Source organism: Zerene cesonia, chromosome 11 (genome assembly GCF_012273895.1).
Source record: "Zerene cesonia ecotype Mississippi chromosome 11, Zerene_cesonia_1.1, whole genome shotgun sequence".
NCBI classification, from domain to species: Eukaryota; Metazoa; Arthropoda; class Insecta; order Lepidoptera; family Pieridae; genus Zerene; species Zerene cesonia.
This window is the reverse complement of record NC_052112.1, coordinates 8,079,959-8,100,481: the sequence shown is the minus strand read 5'-3', so window position 1 is coordinate 8,100,481 and position 20,523 is coordinate 8,079,959. Positions and strand designations below refer to the sequence as shown.

At 37.5% G+C, this 20,523-nt stretch overlaps 1 protein-coding gene across 3 annotated transcripts in view; it reads right to left on the bottom strand.

Moving 5' to 3' along the window:
- Positions 1-196: 196 nt before the first annotated feature.
- Positions 197-20,523, bottom strand: part of LOC119830263 (maternal protein pumilio-like) — a 66,064-nt gene continuing 45,737 nt past the window's right edge. For all 3 annotated transcript variants that reach the window (XM_038353218.1, XM_038353216.1, XM_038353219.1), the window contains 9 exons: positions 9,667-10,180; positions 8,004-8,181; positions 6,610-6,710; positions 4,180-4,381; positions 3,499-3,667; positions 3,019-3,177; positions 2,659-2,853; positions 2,084-2,289; positions 197-1,724 (listed from right to left, as the gene is read on the bottom strand). In XM_038353218.1, the coding sequence (XP_038209146.1) occupies positions 1,493-1,724; positions 2,084-2,289; positions 2,659-2,853; positions 3,019-3,177; positions 3,499-3,667; positions 4,180-4,381; positions 6,610-6,710; positions 8,004-8,181; positions 9,667-10,180 (1,956 nt within the window). In that variant the 3' untranslated portion in view covers positions 197-1,492. The remainder of the gene's footprint in view (positions 1,725-2,083; positions 2,290-2,658; positions 2,854-3,018; positions 3,178-3,498; positions 3,668-4,179; positions 4,382-6,609; positions 6,711-8,003; positions 8,182-9,666; positions 10,181-20,523) is intronic.

Genomic DNA, 20,523 nt, shown 5'->3' with positions numbered 1-20,523 from the left:
TCCATGGTGCTGGGTGTCGGACGGAATGAAACTACAAGTAATTTGTAATATTATTACAGAAATGCTTTATTAATTAATGTCTAAAGAGATGGATCATCATATAAACGTTATCTAGTACAACCTAGAGGGCGGGGCGCGCGAGGCCGCGGCCGGCGCCGCGCGCCCCGCCCCGTCCATCACATTACAGGTTTTACAAATCATTTTGTTAACTTTTTGTACAGCCATATACAATAATTTTATTTTCAATTACATCTAGACGTAGAAAATCTGAGGTGTCGTAGGAAACTACGCTTCCTATAAAAATAATTACAAAGGGGAATGAGGCTACGCTACGCTCGTGACGTGCGACCGGCAAGGCAGACCTCGGACTACAAATATCAGTACAGGACTTTACAATCATCACTATAACCTACTGCACGCACCTAAACGTAAGCGTCGCTCGCTCGATACGCGCTTCCACTAAATAACTTAATGTTACCTTACATAAAAATATACAAAAATATCATTTTCACAAATCATAACCGACAAACTATACACACCGGCGCTAAAAATATTCGATAAGCTATGTACGATTAAAGCCGGTTTCATTCAACTCAAACGAGAGCTCGACTCGAACATTAAAAAACGATAATAATAAATCACGACTATAGTGCCGATTGTCCAGAACTGCCTGCGGCATCCGTTCGTCGCTTTAAGATTCAAGGTCCCCTAGCCCAGCTAATAGTAAATCTACGACGAGCTAAAATTACGGAAACACACGGATTCATCGACTGCTACTTTTTTTCGAATCATAAATTACACGAGAATGAGAGACTTTCAAAATATTTATACATAGATTCATACGAACAAGGAATAATACTAGAACACTTATAGGCTAAGTCGGTGCGGCGCGGCGAGGCGACGGCCGAGCACCGGTCGGCGTCGACGCTGTACAACTATGGATAACAGTAACAGTAATCGTATCGTTCTGTACATCAGTCTGCCGCTACTATGTACAGGCGCCGGGCGGGGGCCCGCGCCACGATCTATATAGTTACAAATGTACAATCGCAATATTCACAAATTTATAATAGGCGGGAACCCGCGCCGTCGCATCAGCCAGAGGCCGCGCGCCTCCGGCCCTCCCTACTCACTATACTCCACCAATAATACCGATAGCCGATCACTAGCAGATTTGTGCAGTGGTGCCATTTTACTTATCTCTTTTTATTAATTTATTTAACAGCATCGTTTCATTTAACCCTAATGTCATAACGAGGACTACCGTGCAACTCTCCGTAAACGCGCTTCATGAATCACATTAAATTTCATTAAACACTGTCGATGCAGTGTACGTTTCCAATTCACAAGTAATAAATAATCTCATATCGATACACTATAAAAGCGACTAGTTCGCTTCAAATAAAGGAGAGCGGGTCGCAGTATGCGGTGCGGTGCGGGCGGGGGCGGCGCGGGCGGCGCGGGCGGCGCGGGCCGGCGGGGCGCGCGGCCCCTACAGGACCGGGTTGGGCGGCGGCGGCCCGATGGGGCCCAGCTCGGGTGCCTTCATGAAGAACTTCTCCAGCTTGGCGATTATGTGCTTGCCGTACGTGTACTTGCGCAGCGACCCGATGTGCGGCCGGATCTTGTGCATCAACACCTTGCGTTGCGTCGGCTCCGCCACGTCTATCATTTTCTGCACTACGTAATTAGCGTACTGATCTTTCATCATAACGTGGAGAGCGCTGCAACAAAGGTCATTAAAAACATTTTAATTAAATTTCATCGCCGTATTACAAAGAATCAAAATTACATTTCTCTCATTTCTTTACAAAAACTCTTCAAATAACTATGGAACACACATCTATATTAATGTTATAAAGCTGAAGAGTATGTCTGTTTGTTTGTTTGAACGCGCTAATCTCAGGAACAACTGGTCCGTTTTGAAAAATTCATTTAGTTTCAGATAGCTCATTTATGGAGGGAGGCTTTAGGCTATATATGTACCACGGGCGAAGCTTGGGCGGGCCGATATTAATGTATAAATGTAATAGATATCGCACTGAATAAGCATCAACAATGATATTGTACGAGTATTGCTCACTTGTCGTTGAAGCCGCACAGCTCGTCGATGAGCAGCGCGCGCTCGTTGCGCGTGGCGTGCGAGACGCACTTCTCCACCACGTTGGAGGCGAACTTGTGCTGCGACAGCTGCAGCACCTTGCCGCGCACCGCCGCCACCAGCCGCGCGCGGTCCTCCGCCGCGCCGTGCTCCAGCACGTGCTGCACCACGTAGTTGCCGTACTGGTCCTGAGCGCACGTACAGATACACATCAACACATGGCCTCAATATGATTTATTTATAACAGAAATAAATACTTTTTTCAAAAAACAACATAGCTGAAGAAAATCAAATCAAATGAAATAAGAAGCCATATTAGGTAGTCTATAATTTGTTATCTATACTGACCTTCCGTCTAGACAAGGTTTGATGTAATGGAAATGCGGCTAACGCTATTTTGCTCTAATTGTATCAACACGTCATGAATCAAATGCTACATGTAATTACTCGCGCGCTACATTATTATAAAAGGCCGGTCCAAAGGGTCGCGAGCCTCGCGAGGCTACTCGTCCGGGTGGACCCGCCTAAACCTAAAGTTGCGTGCGCGCAGCGGTCACCTGTATGAGCTGGTCGGTGTGCGCGTGCAGCTCGGCCAGCACGGGCGCGGTCTGCTCGGGCGTGCAGTGCTCGAGGATGCGCTGGATCACGCGGCAGCCGTACGGATGCGTCGACAGCGCGTACACTTGCCCCGCGAACGCGTTTATTATAAACTGCAACGCACTCGGCTCCACACATTCGATGCACTTTTGAACCTGAAATTCGTTCATTACCTATTTTTTATCATCTGTCTTTGTTATAAATAATTTGGTTCATAATAATCTATTCAGGTTGGTATTTTTAAATTAGCAAATGGAACTATATCGTAAGGAGGCGCATTGCATTAACCTTAAATAATATTGCGTGTCGTACACACTCACCACGTGGTTCCCGTTTTGGTCCTTGACGCACTTGAGCACGTGCCCGTCGAGCTCGCGCACCACCTCCTGCTGTTGCTCGGGCGGGATGGACTCGAGCGCCTTCTGGATGACGCGGCACCCGTACATCTGCAGTGCCAACGCCAGCACATGCCCTCTCACCTGTTGGACAATCAACACTTACTATAGCTAAAAAAATGACTTCCCTACGTACATAGTATCTGTGTATGTAAATTAATTGAGTGCCATAGTGCTAGTAGTGAACGAAAGTTAGAGGCTTAGTAGAGAAAAATGACTGAAAATAGCACTGTTATAACATACACACACAATGACTATGTATATTACATCTTTGAAGGATGTTTAATTTTACATTAATAAAAGCAAAACAAAAAAAGACATTTTAGATATCCATGAACTTATTACTCGATATTTAAATAAGACCTTATGTTGTTAATACATAATTCTATTAAATCCGATACATACTTTTTGCGCTAACGTCGTCTTCTGTTCAGGCGTGCCAAACTCAAAGAATTTCTGTATCACATAATTTCCAAAAACATCCGTCATTAGACTGTACGCCGCGCCAATTATCTCATTAAACACCATTTGCTTTTCCTGATTTGTGGCGCGCTCTAACTTTTGCTGTATAAACCTGAAATTGTCAATATTTTATTATGAAAACATATACATGAATATTAAATATTTTTTCAGTAATTTGGAATTTAACCTAGCCCTTTTTTTTAATAAGTCAGTAATTGATAAAATACTGATTGATGGCTTGCTTAAATTCATAATTATTTCCAAGGCTTTTAGATTAAATAAAAGCTTATAATCGTGCAATAAAATAAAATACGAAACTAAATAACCATTATGTATTATTACATACAACAAATATTTTTTTTACGTTATATTCTCTCATCCATTATATGCAATTCAGTACATTTATTCCCAACTTTCTCTAACTTGCCTGACAAAGGTGCAGAATTTTAATAGTAGGTGAAAATATTTATAGAATCATGACGTCAAGGGACACATTAGATGATAGGATTTTAATTTTTAATAAAAAATTTAAAATAATAAATATTACACAATTTAATAGTGGTGAAATCTGCAAACATGACAAAGATAAAGTAAGATATGAGGGACATGGTAGGGGATGTTTACCTCGAGCCGTGCTGGTCCTGCGAGAACTCGACGATGTGGTTGGCGAGCTCGCGCAGCTGCAGGTTGGGGATGCGGTTGTTGCGGAAGTCCTCCAATAGGCGCGAGCGGCCCGCGGCCGGCTTGTCGCCCACCAGCGCGCCTACCGAGCCCACCCCCACCGACCCGACGCCCACGCCCACGCCCACCCCGCCGCCGACCAGTTCTGGAACACAGTTTCCATAATTAATATCTTTTGACATTTCACACAAAACCATTTATTCCTGAACCGAGCTAAGTTTGTACTATGGAAAGCAGATATTTAATAAACAAGCTTTTTTGTAAATACACGCCTTAATCACTACTTCAACTTAAAAGTAAACAGAAAGTGTTCATCACAAGATACGTTTTCCAGAATTTACAACAAAACTCAGATGTAAAAGCCAGTCTAGATCATTACGCCAATTATTATGCTCTGCTAATTTTTTTTTTTATGGACATCTGTTAATGAGTCAATGAGCTTTGTATCATAGTTTATGTTATAGGTTTTATTTATTAAGGTAAAACGAAGGGTCAACCGAAAACATTTAATAATTTTAGGTAATGACAAATCACTATGATATCAATTTTTCACCATAAATACTTCTCTAAATTCTGTATATAGCCTGTCTCACTACTTGGTATAAAGCAAAGTCCCGCGTCTGTCCCTATGTATGCATGTATGATTAAATCTATAAAAGTACACAACATATTTTGATGTTTTTTTTAGATTGTTTCAAAAGGCAGGTTTTCATGTATAAAAATATCTATTAAACTAATCTGAATTTAAAGGGTGCGCGAACAAAATATTAATAATTAGTTTAGTATATAGCGGTTCAATATTTAAAAATAATTCAAAAATAAAAAAAATTGGATCATTATTTGTGGGCTAAACTGATTAATGTTTAACTGCTTCACATTTATCACTAACTACAACAGCTATTAAGATTAAACATTGACATATTTTTACGTTTAATTCTTATTTATCGCAATGAAATTTACATTGGAGGTTTTATAGTATAATTTTTAATATAAGAAATAATTTGCACAGCAATTACAAAAACGTTTTTTATCAAAAGATGCTACTTCAATGATGTCAAAACTCATGTTACAAGCTTGTTACTGTTGCTACCGTTTAAGAAGATCACTTTTAGATAAACTTTAATCATAATATCTCACGATTTCCTACAACGGTAGGAGTGTAAATATCGTTTGGATAATCAACTGCTGTTATTTAAGTCTGTCAGTTTTATATGTGGATTTCGTCTGGGGTTATGCTTTTGTGAATTTTTGTCGTTGTTTTTGTCTTTTAGTTATTCAAATCTAAACTGTTTTTGTCCCTTATAAAAAATAATAGTCTCGCTGTAATTCGCCTATACAGCAGCTACCAAATCAACCTTAAATATAAAGTTATTTATTTGGATAAGGATTAGAAACTAAATTACAATTAATGATCTATATTTTCGACGGACATTTTAATTTGTCAATAATAAAAAAAATATATATGTTGAACATATTGTGTTGCGGACTTTTATGGTAATTATGAGTACTCTAATTACCTAGAACCTTTACTAGCCCGGGTCACAAATTCACACACTATCTGTTTATAATATACTAGCTTTTGCCCGCGGTTTCGCACGCGGTAAATTCAGAGCAGTTTTAATAGATGTTATTGTACATATAAACCTTCCTCTTGAATCACTATCTATTTAAAAAATCCTCATCCAAATCCGTTGTGTAGCTTTAAAGATTTAAGCATATATAGGGATAAAGGACAGAGAAAGTGATTTTGTGTTATACTATGTAGTGAAGTAAAGATAAATTACTTTACTGTTATGATGAACTATATTTCTTTATCACATGATTTACCTGACTAGGATTTTATTTTTTTAAATACATATACAAATTTATTTTCAAAACGTAATAAAGTAACGTTTTAATTAAAGTTGAATCACTTAATACGTATGCCAATTATTGTTGTATACAATAATAGGCTAATCCATAATAATAATTGAGTTACTAAGAATAAATCCCTCACGTTAATCGGTTTTTTTCCAATGATGTATCTATATATCATTACATACTGAATTGAAAATGTTTCTAAAGAAAAGTATGTGTGATGTGATTGAACCCATTGCTATGTGGCGCATAAAATTATGATTGATACAAATCTATCGTGTTTACGTAAGTCAGTCTTAATGTGATGCAAGTATTAAACCGCAAGTTTAGATCTAGTGGCGCATTATGACTCATATTAGATGTAGAAAATATGGAAAAAACCGATTTCACAAGGTGGGGAATATATGATTTTACTATCAAAGTTTAGAGGTAGGCGTGAACTACTTCTGTCGACATAATGTCTGTGATAAAGTGTCAACGGGCATGTGAGGCGGGCCAATGTGGCCCCGTACCAACCTGAGATGGTTCCGACGCCACTCAGTTTGCTCAATAACGAAGATGATGATCCGAACATTCCGCCATTTGACGTTAAACCTTGTGCTAAACTGCTGACGGCTCTGTAATGCAAATAATAACACAATTTTAAAATCAATCCAAATCACGTATCGGAAATAAAGCACGTTTCTATCGAATTCAAGATATAGGTATGCGCATGCTGAAAATTATATTGGTACATTTGTACATGCCACTGAGGCCATCTAGGACACAGACAAAATATACAAAACTATATATATACATTGTAACAGACAGTGGTGGAAGCCGACACCACACCACACCGTCTTATGTAATTGAGATTTGATTATTATTGCGCGTTTACAAGTCCCATCATGGATTATGTTTATAATTTAATCCATTGTGAGAGATGTAATTAAATGTATGAAATATGTACATGCAATATTTAAACTTAGGAAGAATTCGAAGGAAAATTAAACTCGGCAAACTATAGTAGATAATAAACTGTAACAAAATAAAAGGAAAGGAAATTCACAAAATTTGGGACATAAAAATAGCTTTTAATTCCGAAATCAAGTGCCAGAACAAATTTTTAATTAACGTTAGATTTCACTTTGTACAAGATTGGTTTCTGTCATGCTATATTTCGTGGCATCGCTCTTATCTTAAATTTTGGCCCATCACAATATCTATTGGTATAAATTCATATTTTGTTCTTTTAATTAAAAAACATGATGATTAATGAATTATATTGAACAGAATAATCCATCAAAACTTTGTTTGGTTGGTAAATGTTTGCGTTATAACAATTAAAAACTATTAAGATTCAAATTCTACGCACATGGGTGACAAATCTTTTGCCCCTGGATTCAAAACTGTGTCCAGAACACAAAACAATCGATGTTTACAATAAAGTTCCTGAACTAAAATGGAATTAGGGTGGCCAGTTTGTTAAATGTTCAAAGAGTTATAGCTAAAAATCTAAGTGGACTCCCGACTGAAACCATCGTAAGTTTAATAAGACCAGGAGAATTTTATGGCACCATATGCTATAGAACCAGGCATTAGGCAGGACCAAGATTATGAGCATATAGATTGACAGCAGTGGGATAGTGACGATAAATCTATTTATGTAATTAATATTCAGTTTGTCGAATTTCCGAATAAATTTTCGTTTGATTCTTCCACAAACCGTGATGACAAATATAATGCTATTTTCGTCTCACAATGCAAATTTGGCGAAAGTATCTTTGAGTTTCTAGACTAAAACGTTCAGATTTCGATCACCGTAGCCTTAAACTGGTTTACTGACTGTCGGTGCTGACAGCCGAAACGTAGGAACCCATCAGATGAAGGTTGATACGTTTCGGCCGGCAGGGGGCGGCGCGCGCGGGTACCTGTACTTGGCGGTCTCGGCGCCGGGCGCGGCGGAGACGGGGCGCAGGCCCACGGGCCCGAGCGCGGCGGCGAGCGGCGGCGACAGCGGCGAGGGCCCCCACTTGCGCGCGTACTCCTGCAGCGCGCCCGCGGGCCCGCCGCCGAACTCCAGCGAGTCGCGCCGCGCCGCCACGCCGCCTGCAACCATACCTCCGCGCTGCACGAGCCTGCCTGCCGCCGCTCCCAGAGACCAACCGTCGCGTGACGCGCCCAATTGGTCTTTACTGAGAAGCTACGAGCCCGTATGCGAATTCCCGTGTCGTTACCGGACACCGCTAACTCGGCCTCATTTAACTGATGACCCCATACTTAAACGGCGTACTTAGTTCAAACTATTGTCGTTAAATAAGCAGAAATTTCAGACTGCTTTCATAGAAATGCTACATAATTGATAAAAGTAAAATTGATCATCCCATTCTGGCTTATAACTACATTCTTATGTACAACTACCGGTATAAACGGAGATGCATATTTACAATAGGTTATCAAAAAACACATCACTGACCATAAATTAAGTCATGTTTAAACACAATTGAATTTAGATTGATTGATCTAAGAACTAAGAACTCACCGAAAATATAAACAAAACACTCAACCCCTCACTTTACAAATAATAATAATTATCAATGTCATAAAAAGATTTAATTTGTTTATATTTTTAGCGCATGTATATATTTATAAGATTCTTTATGAGAAAATTTCATCGCACTGCAAAATAAAGCGTGACAATGAAACATTAACTTATACATATGAGTACCAAAATTCTAATCTACATAACTAGACTATGTAAATGTAGCAAATATTTTTTTTTTATGTACAATAATACACAGAAAAACTATTTTATATTAATGAAATGTGTTGTGCCTGTATATACAAAAGTAAAAAAATGTTTAAAAACTTAAAATGTACAAAAATGGTAAGCCGATTGTAGGTAGGCTATTGCCTAGGTGAGGCAAATCAGTAATTTAGTGAATGGGTTAATTCAATTAGAACGAATTTAGATGGTTGTATATCAATGATTAAAAAATTGTTAATATTCATCCAATAAACATCACAAATGAATCAATGTCAGTTATCTGACCATAAAGATATATATAAATTTCATAATTAAAAAAATAAATAAATATAATATCATATTCAATGTTTATAAAACCACTTAAACCAACCACTTTGTTCAATAAAAATATTCCAGAATTTTATAACAGGAACGATAAAAAGTTTCATGTTTGTATTTTAGAATTTATAATTTGTTAATAATACAACAAATAGTTAAGATTGATGCTCGTTCACTGATTTATTCCATTACGATAAACATTTATTAAAATTGGTACTCTTTTTATTTATTGTACGTAATTGCAATCAATTTATTAATAACTTCATGAAACATAAGTTTCATTTAGTAATGATTCGATATTGTAATAATTTAAGAAGAAAAGTATAAGTAAGATAATTGAATGATATATAATTTAATAGATATGTGCGTTTTGGTATCAGACACTCGCAGATGGTTCGTATAATTAATTGAATCGTTTTGGTGTAATGTAAACACAGCAAGTGTGGCGTGTGGGTCGCGTGTTTTGGGGTGGTCGGGGTGGTCGGGGTGGTCGGAGTGGTGGTACTGACCGGGTTGCGGCTGCGGCTGCGGCTGCGGCGGCTGGTGCGGCGCGGGCGTGGCGGCGGGGTGCGCGGGCGGGTACTGGCGCGGCGCCAGCACGCCGCCCGGCGACACGAGCCGCAGCGGCGTGCCGTTGCGCGCGCCCATCACCAGCGAGCCGGGGTCGTAGTACGGGATCACGTACTGGCCCTGCCCGTTCACCTGCTGCTCGCCGCCCGCCGGCGTGAGCGGCCGGCGCGGCTGCTGCGCTTGCTGCTGCGCCGGCTGCGCCACGAGCCCGGGGTACACGCCCCACGGCGCCGCCACGCCGTAGTACGGCGGCACACCGGCGATCAGCGCGCTCACGTACGGCGCGCCTTCCTGCCCGGCGTTGATCACGTACGGCGCCTGCGTGAACGCCTGCTGGGCGGCGAGCTGCTGCTGCAGTTGGAACTGCTGTTGTTGCTGCTGTTGGAGCAGCTGCAGCTGCGCCGCCGCAGCCTGCCCGCCCGCCGCCGCCGCTTGTTGGGATCGGAATAATTGCTGTAACAATCAAAAATACATTTTAATTCTAGTAAATGTACTAACTAAGGCTGTAAGATTAAAGTTAATCATTTTTTATGCTTGTTAAGTGTTCATGCAAACATTTTACAGAAAATACTTATTTTTTTAATAAAACGAACTGTACTTAAAGCATAAATATAGAGTTTTCTAATAAGCGTGTTTAAAACTAGCGCTAAGCGTTAAATTTAATGAATAAAGAAACGTATCATTTATTACTTTTTATTCAATACAGCATTTGCTCGAGGGCTGGCCGCCGTGAAACGCGCTAATTAACACAATCGTTTAAAAACTTAATAACAAGGCACGCTCCTGTCCGCCGCATATGCCTCTACCGACCGGCTTACGGTATTATCTTGTCTGGATTTTCCGCAAATAAAAAAGTACGTCTCTACACAAGTTTGTACATAAGATGAGATGAAAATACATTATTAATGTAAAAAAAGGTGATACGAAGCCTAGGTAACATAGTAAATGAGTGCACAAATCTTCAATATTGTCATACAGAAAAAAGTCATTGATATTGATATTCGAGCGTCGACTAAATAATTTAATATATTAAAATACAATTATTTGAGGTGCGAGGTTCGAGAGAAATGATTCACGATGCGTTGAAGTGGTTAATGCGAGTGTGATGTCATCTAGAACGAGTGAGTTTGGTTTACCTGTTGGGAAGAGATTAGTTGGCTCGGTTCCAGCTCTGCGCGATCTAGTAAACACTATGAAACATTGGCCATACAAACAGCGTTCGTGCCATTGCTGCTATTGCTACCACCTGTGCGCCTATCTTATATAGATGAGTTCACAAAACTACTCTTGCCGATAATATTTGTTTAATTTAGCTAATTTAATCCCCTTTCTGCAACGTATCAATGTGTTTATTTTTGTACGGAAATCATAAACTACATCCAACATGAAAGTAGAATGAATGTGTTTTTAAAATTTCCATAGAAGAAAATTATAAACTAGGTAAAATGATTAGTAAATTTATAGCACAACGGTTTGGTGAATTCTATTATAATTAAGATTAAATTCACAATATTAAGACATTTGTAACACTCGTCAGAAAGTTCAATAGATAAAATTTTCGAACAGACGCCAGGCACGACCGTCGTAATTTTAATTACGAAGCTACTACATTCCGGGTGCCTATTTTATTTTTCATTAGCTAATTGACACGGAATGATTATCTAACGTCGTAACTTTGCGGCGGGTAAATCCAAAGTCTCATTCGGTCGGGGTGTCGCCTTTGATCTCTAGCTTCGGCTACGGATTCCATAGCAATTTAATTCATCGGGATGTTGTAATTAAGAGGCGTGCGGGTGCGAAGCTAGCACGTGCACAGAGCAACTTGACCGCAACAAAATTAAGTCGTTTCTGTCGCAGCAAGGTGGAAGCAAGGAAGCGCCTCGCATTCAATTAGACGTTCAGTAATCCGGCTACGGCTGCGGCGAGCTCCAATACCAATTACAGGGTTATTAGTGAGAAAACACGTGCTCGGATCTGCTCAGTTAACCTGAACAAAGCTACAAATATCCGCGATATGCCATAAGTTGGAAAAATTAAGAATCGCCTTCATGGTTATAGCTTTCTCCGTAGAATTGAGGATGTAAGTTTTTACTTTCGGATATTCATAAATTTTATATAAATAATAATTCAATCATTTTTGATTCACTCATAAGTAACATAACGGAGAGTATAATTTTTCATTAACAACAAAAACATCTTAACTGAACAAGAGTATCTCGGATTTTAACAACAGTAAAGCAAATTCATGATAGTGCATAGTTGTATGGAGGACCATTAATAAGCACAGTAATTAAATGTGTATTTGTCGAGTCACGAAACGAGAAGGTGAGAAGGAGTGCTACATTGTACGAGCATCGTTCGCGTTGGATGGCATTTATTATTTACAAGTCTGATGACGAGAGGACGCGCTACTCTGTGTTCCCGCGAGAATAGCACTTTCCAGGCGTCGGCAAACAAATTACGTGACAAAGCAATCAATTACAAGAACGAGAATGTCGCCGTGCCTCTTGAATCGAACGCTTCGTCAACAAGAACCTTTTAGCGGTAGAAGAAATATGCTCCTGCTACGTGCGAATCGGACGTTTTACTATTAACTTTCTTAAAAAAACAATTCTACTCTGTTGAAATTAAAATTTTTGTGTAAATACTTTGTATCAAGGGATATTTTAAAAACGATTTCGAACAAAATTAGCTTTGTAGAGTAAATTGATGTCGGCGGGAACGGAAGTCAAAATAAGATTAGAGGGATATCCACGGTTTTCGTGTTCCGGCGTCTTCGACCGTGGTTGACGTGTATCTTGCCGTAACAAGTTTATCTGCCCCGCAGGCTGCTCATCTCTTTTGTCATCTAAGGCCAAATGTAATCAATTTTCACAAACAAATATTTATTATTTTTTTACATTCGCGAGTAAAACGAAGCGGTTACTTCATTACACTTCTGCCGTCCTCTTAAATAATACTACGAAATCTAGAAAAAAGAAAGGTTAACATTTTTTTTTTCCATTTCAAATGAAAATAAATTTTCTTGTTTTAATTACAGCATTTGATTGGATACTTCTAGCTACCTTTCGCACAAAAAGCCTCTAGATTTTCGCGAAAAGGTGGCAAAGGGCGAGGGCGGGCACAAGTTGGGCGGAGCAAAGCCACGCCTTCGTCGCCCACGCCCTGCCAGAATTAAAACTTAATATTAATATTGACGAATCTACTTATAATATAGATTTGATAATAGCTACTGTCCATTGTCTATATTTTTTAACCCTCGTGGTGAAGATGATTTGTATCCTGATTCATGTTTATAATTTTTTATTACATAAACCTATTTTTAACTAGAATATTTGAAAACAAAAACTTTCTATCTATCTACAACTATTTAAGATTTGATATTTATTTTAATCTCAAAATGGTAGACATAATATTTTCACAAAATAAACAGGAATTTTCCTACAATTATAACTACACGAGTAGATAAATAGAAAGAAGATACATTGGAAAATTCCTGTGTGGTCTCAGCTTTTAATAGATTCAGAGTTTGGAAGTGAAATAATCATTTGATAATACATTTAACACTAATTAACATAATTAACCGTTGATTTTTTTACTAGAATACTCATCAGATGACGCTTATTGCTTAAAACACAACAAATGTCGCGATTTAATTTCAAAAAGTATAAATATTGTACACCAACACTAACAACAAAAATTTACTTAATAGCAATTTAGACAGTGGAGGAGAATAAAATAAATCGAAGATAACAAAAAGAAATAATGTATTGGTATGAATAAATATATTCATATAGCGTATTGGTATTTGGAAGAAAAGTTGTTTCTGAGGTAGCACGGGTGCGGTCGGACGATGCTTTTATCAAAATTAGTGGCGCGCCCAGCCGCGGCACACCCCTATCGTAAAAGACTACAACCGTCACCGCATCAACGACTCCAGTGCCGCACCTCGCTATCACACCCTTATATATCACCCTTCATAAAATCAATATTTATAATAAATTAACTTGTATATTTTGATTCAAAATATCTATAATTTTTGACTCCATAATCCTAAAAGGACATCATAGGGATAAACACGGTCCGATGAGACTTAAGTGGTATTTCGAAAGACAGCTTGGAATAGTAAAAAGGCGTGTTCGGATACAGCGAGAAGCGCATGGATTATATGGATCAGATGACGGTTCAGACGGTTGGTGGCATTTGGGTATCAACGCCAGAATTATATTATTTCCATATAGTAAAGCGCTTGTATATTATACTTCATAGAAAATAGTAACGCCATAGAATTTCGAGAAAGTTACAACAAATTTAGTTCAATGGTTATTTTGCAATATAAAACTGATTCCATTTGTTTTACAAGCGAATAGAATGGTAATCGTTGTAAATCAGTTTACGACATGACCAATTGGTCAGGCTGTAAGGACACTTGCTGTCTAGAACAGGTCAATTAAGCTGCTATCTGTATGCACGGTGCTTGTCGAAAACTATCTGAAGAAATGTCACGCAAAGCATCACCATCGAAGACGGTTCTAAATAAAAAATAATATAATGTCAAATTCATTTTCGCTTTTTTTTTCTTTTTAAAAATGTTCTTGTATGCATCATATTTTCAAATAAAATTAACCTGCTCACACAGGCAAAATTTTGTCAATTGTTATAGGTACTTAAGTTTGATTATTTTTATAAAGTGCATGTTTATAATACCTATGTTAAAATAGATTGCAGGAACAACACACACGTCAATGATTATTATATGTCCCTACCCTGGAGGGTGAATACTATAAAGTCATCATGGAATATTATTTGTTAACATTTATTTAACTTTTAAGTTTGTTAAAAAAAATGTTATCATGTAAAGATTGATGACATATAAAATCTCAAACCAAATGCGAATAAATATATAAAAAGATATTGTGTAAATACTGTACCTGCAATATAATGATATGTATGTATGTATGTATGTATGTATGTATGTATGTATGTATGCAAAAAGTCAAATGATACCATATTTGTTTATAATTATATTTAATGCTTAAAAAAAGCAATTGGTATCAAATAAATAATATAGTCGCATAAGCTTTACCTCGCATAAAGAACGGAGAAGGAAACGAAACATTAAGGATGCGAAGGTGGTGAAAATATGAATATATTACACAGTAAAACGGGCGAAGTAATCATACGCACGCAAGAAACCGAGCTCAACGCCTTGCACACGTAGAAAATGTTATTTGTAAAACCAATAATTCACCTACGTACACTTTAATTTCGAGCTATTTAGAAAAGGATATAATACGGGGCCTAAAATATAGCATATCAAGATTAACGATGAGATATTATATTATTCAGGTGCTTTTTAGATATTGTATATTTATCATGTGTTAAGAAATGGTAAAACGGTATGAAGGGGTTTTCCAAAAGCGCGATCTGGAGGCGAAAGGTGTTAACAAGTCCATAAGACGCTTTCGGTAACGAAATGGTGTAATGAAGTGGCACGTTACGCCTTGGGTCGCTCTCGCTCCAATTTCGCGCTAACTGGACTCATAACACAACAACCCTCCGGCCCTCACTATTATCTCATTATATATAGGCAATCTATTATGCATATAGTAAATATAAATTGTATACTTGTCAAAACAATTTACTACTACCGAGATATATTTAAGCCTAAAATTAATTTTCATAGAATGAGTCAAAGGAAAATAAGCAAAGCGATGTAATTATGCCGCTCGAAATGTTAGAAGGATAGCGAAATAGCTTCCTTAAAGCCTGTTCGTTGGCCTTTAAAAAGTTCGAAACTTAATAATAGCAATTTCATAGTTATATCGCAAGCTTTCGCTTAATTGAGAAATAAATTTAGCTACCTTCTACAAAAAAAATACAGCCTTGCGCTAATAATGATACCCATGGGTTTTACTTACATTACTTACTTTACATTTATTACATATTTTGTCTTATTGTTTTATGCAGTTAAAACAAAATTGGTGTCACAAAGGTTAAGGCAGAAAAAGGGTGCTTTTGAGTATGCTCAATACGAGCATACTTATTGTATCGTTATTATTTCTTAACGGTTCAATTTGCAACAAAACCACATTTTAAATAGTTTTTCAAGAAATAAGAGGTTCATAAGGAAATTTGTCGCGTTTTTATCATTGACTTTCAACCATAACTTTAAAACCCATTTTAACTTTATGAGAAGGAAAACAAATTGTGGAAAAAAAAAAGTCCCTCAGAAGTCTGAATCCTCATTACCAGAATCTGACTCTTTTGTGACTGGACTGTGATAGAAATGACGAGAGGTTAACTATACAGGGTTTAATAATTATTTAAGCCGTAACGAGAACGAATATAGATTTTATATTGCATAAATATTCTTCGTTCTTATGAAAACATTAACAAATAACAGTAATTTGTAAAACTGTTAGCTTTAACTTAAGTACGACCGCCAGTGCATCGAACTCTATCTAACGGTATTTTGATCTCATTAAATACGTTTTAGAATAGATATTTATATAGGTGTTACTTGTTTTTATCACATAACATATATTATTAAAATAGCTTAATTTGACAAAATAACGAGGTTATTAATGTTTTGATAGAGAAAGGGCTGTGGAAAGCAGAATGGAGTCAGTGAGATCGACGAGGTGAATGTACGCACGAAGTGTGCCACGCGCCAGAGAAATACTTCGGAATGGATACCGTTAGTGGAACGCGGTCATACCACCGGTGGTAGAGCTGTCCGTGAATCTTGTAATATGCGGTCTTCTCTAAACAAAATCATCTTGTGATTCAATGATATAAACGTTTAAGAAGAGATCCGAGTTAAAATAGAGATTTGTCAAAGTTTAAGTACAGAAACAAAAGAAGCATCTCTCGGTGCCGTGGTAATCGGAGCGTTTCTAATACCCACGCTTTGACTCGGTTTCACCGCACGCTTCTTGCCTTCGTTTCTTACTCGTTTTGCGAAATCGTTTGAAATATGATAACGTTCAATCGAGTGCCGAGAATCGTAAGTTCTCACGAAACTTCACACGGGCTTCTTGCAGTCATTCAGTTAGTTATTGAATTCCCCTATTACAATTGGCGGATCAACAACGGTGTCGACTTACTCGGCAAAAGAAAATGTTAAATGTAGTAAAAGAGAACGAAACACAAAGGTGAAATAGTCTGTTTTGCAAAGTTAACTGTAGTTTCTTTATGTAGGCGAGGTGGTGAATGCGGACAAATGAATATTTTTCACAATAATTATGTTGAGCAAAGCAGGTAAGGCGTGAAGCGCATCGGCGCTCTGCGTCGCGGCGGCGCAACAATTTGCATCACAAATGCGGGTGGCGGTCGTGCAGCACCCCGCTCGCCCTTCACCCGACCACGGAGCCCGAGCTTCGCTTTTATCAGACAATGTCACAATCAACATCGCGTGGACGCTTTTTGGCCATCATATGATTGCCGATTGTGGTTCGCCATAATTTTAACAAAGATTTCATTTCTAGTTGCAACCAACTGGGGTTATTCACCGAACCCAAATTAAGACAACTAAAATCTTGCATAAATATTTACGATGAAATGTGTATTTTTGCATATTACTTGTAAACTTTATATTATTTTGCTAAAATATTTATGTACTAGTTTTTATATGGAGAAATGTGATATAAAGCCGTTCTAAAATTAGTAGTTAATAATCGAGCTGCAATGGTAAGTGGGTAACACAGGGAAAGCGGGCGAGTTGAGAAACGATGAATTAATAACAAACTTCTCCCGCGACGCGTGATGACGGCCGACAAGAGTAGCCCATTACGCCGACACTGAAAATTCGCAAAATCTCTTTCTAATTATCCGATGTTATTCTTTCCTTGGAAATTTTTATTCAAATGTGGTATAAATAAGTTAAGATATGCTAACATAAGTCTACAAGATTTATTACCGACAAAAAGTATGAAGTAACAGAAATGCAATAATATATTCTACTAATATTATAAACGCGAAAGAATGGCTTGATGAATAGATGTTTCTTAATCTTTTACAAAAAAATACAGAATGGATTTCAATGAAACTTTAAAATAATATACCTTATACATCGAAATAAGGCACGAGCTCTATAGATACTTGCTATTGCCTGTGGGTTTCGTGTGTAAAACCGCGTGGCTAGTACCTGATAAATATCAAGAGTTACATAATATATGGACTTGGTCATCGTCCCCTCGGCGAAGATCCATAAATAATATAATTATATCAATATAAAGAAACAAATAGACGTTGAGATTCAATTTCAATGACACCGGACCTACCTACTAAACCATAGGTAATAATTGTCATGATCATTCGTTAACCGCCTGGATAACAAATAAGATCACTCGTTATATTTCAACTCTGCGAGCTAACTGTGAGAAATGACGGCTATTTTCTCTAAATGATGCAATTCACTAGCGGATTTAAGGATCAGACCCTTTTTAAATTGTGCCCTTTATTTCATCTATCAAATTTCAACACCCTATGTGAATAAATGTATCGACACAAACTCATGAATATTGAAACGATTTCAATTATTCTTTTATCTACATAAAGCATGATTGCATTATCTAAGTGACATAAGCTATATTTAATTTTTGGCAATTCGGTCGGAGCCGGTAAGAGCCGAGATATAAATTTGATTTAAAATAATAAATTAACTTAGTTAATTTCAAATATGCCAAAAAATATTTGCTTCAATTCGAGCTCTCAAACAAAATAGAGACAACATAACGTCGTCACAAAGTGTAGTTCACTACGTCACTCCTTTAACAAATTAAAGAGGTGAAAACGCGATGTGTGGAAGGTTTAAGATGGGTTTAATATTGAAATAAATCTCGCACGAAATGAGTCGGTTGGAAATTAACCTGCAGGTACCTTAGGTGGTGTTAGCACGACGGTGCGGGAGGTATAGCGACTCTTAATTAAATCAAGTGACACGTCTCGTTCGTAGCTTCAATCACACGACCCCTATAAGCTCATATACCGAACTGCGCTTTGCTCTTTCTCGTCGCATCACTTCAATTTGTAATCATTAAAATTAGTTTTGGCAAAATCTTCTGTTATTTCAATGGACGTTAAATTAATAACGCATAAGGTTCCATGGTTATTGTCTCATTGATTATTTAAAAAAACGGTTAGAATAAGTCCTCCTAAAAAATTTATAAAAAAAATATTCATACTTAAAAAAAAGACAAAGAAAAGGCGGGGGAGATACAATGATATCGATAATTACGATCTCTATATATTCATGTTATTAATGGATACGTAATAAACATCACAACGTATGATACAATATCGTATGTAGAATTGATTAAGGTCTTATATCAATAGCAGCATTTATATTACACAAAATGTTAATAGCATACTACTACAACGTACTATCCGCACATGTTGCATATAGATGCTTCTTTGTGGGCGTTTCAAGTGCATATTTTACATATTAACTCTAATTAGATTCGGACTATTCACATACACGTCCCGTTCGTTGCGAGCTATTTGACATATCATTGCTGTAACACTGTATTAAATGCAGTTTGATTAGAAATTCTAGACAGTTTATAAATAAAAATGAATCGAATATCAATTAAAAGACCGTTGGAAGTCGTAGAAGTTTGTTGCTAACAATATAATTCGAAGTGGGCGCCGTAGATTGGAGATGTACCTAACCGGCGAGTAACAACTTGTGCATCGGTTGTTGGTAGTGCACGGCTCGCATTCATTATTTCCATAACGAGCCCACGACAACCGTCGCTCGTTCCTCGTTCCCAGTCTCAGTCACGGCAATTAATTAACTGGCTAAACGGTATCGTGTTTTACATTGTGATGTTTACGCAACTCTCCACTGATAATGTCCCCGGCTATCGGATGTTGCAACCCAGGGTTTCACATTAATTAATAAAGTATTTATTAATGCGGTCGACCTCACTAAAAAATTAAAATTCTCATTATTCTGTTAGTGGTTCTTGATTACAATCACTAGAGCAAACAAATAGTTGATTTTAATACATTTACTGCATTAAAACGCAATGCTAAATATTACTTGACTATTACTTAGATTTGACTGCAACCTGACGAAGAGTAAACTATATTCAAAAAGATACGGGAAAAGGAAATAGACAATTTTATTCTGAATTCTTATAGTCGTAAAAAGTGCGTATACAGAGAGATTATACGACGTTGCAATAAAATGTAGGAGACAAATTTACTGCTCTTAGGCATCGTGAATCAAGCCAATAACATTTTTCTTAGTGGCTATTTTCACGTATACTAACAAAATTAAGAATAATTAAGTAAAGGCAGCTCTCAGTAGAAAGTCATAAAAATTAATAAGCGTATCGGAGTTCCCTTGTGAAATGATCTCACAGGTTGCTATGTTGTAACAGCTGGCAGAGGATGTTACTTAAATTAGTTAACAATGACACATATTGCTGGCAAACAAACGGAGAGGAATCCTAAATAGACCGCATGCTATTCTTGAACTACCGCCGTCACACCGCACCGGTGAGCATGCCGTGAGCCGTCTGCTGATTCACGCACACCTCAAGGTGATGTTGATTGGGAATGAGCACACGTCTCATTTTCGCCCCATCCATTATTATCTAACCATTACTCATACTACTTGTGGCTTAACATAATAAGTTGCTTTATCATGGTGGTCTAAATATTATTAAATTAAATGTAGTTATTTTTTTATTGATGCAATGATGACATTTTACTGTTCATTAATTGCCATGAGTTTAAATGTTATAAAAATAAGTTTTGAATTTTTAGACATCTATTAAATTAGT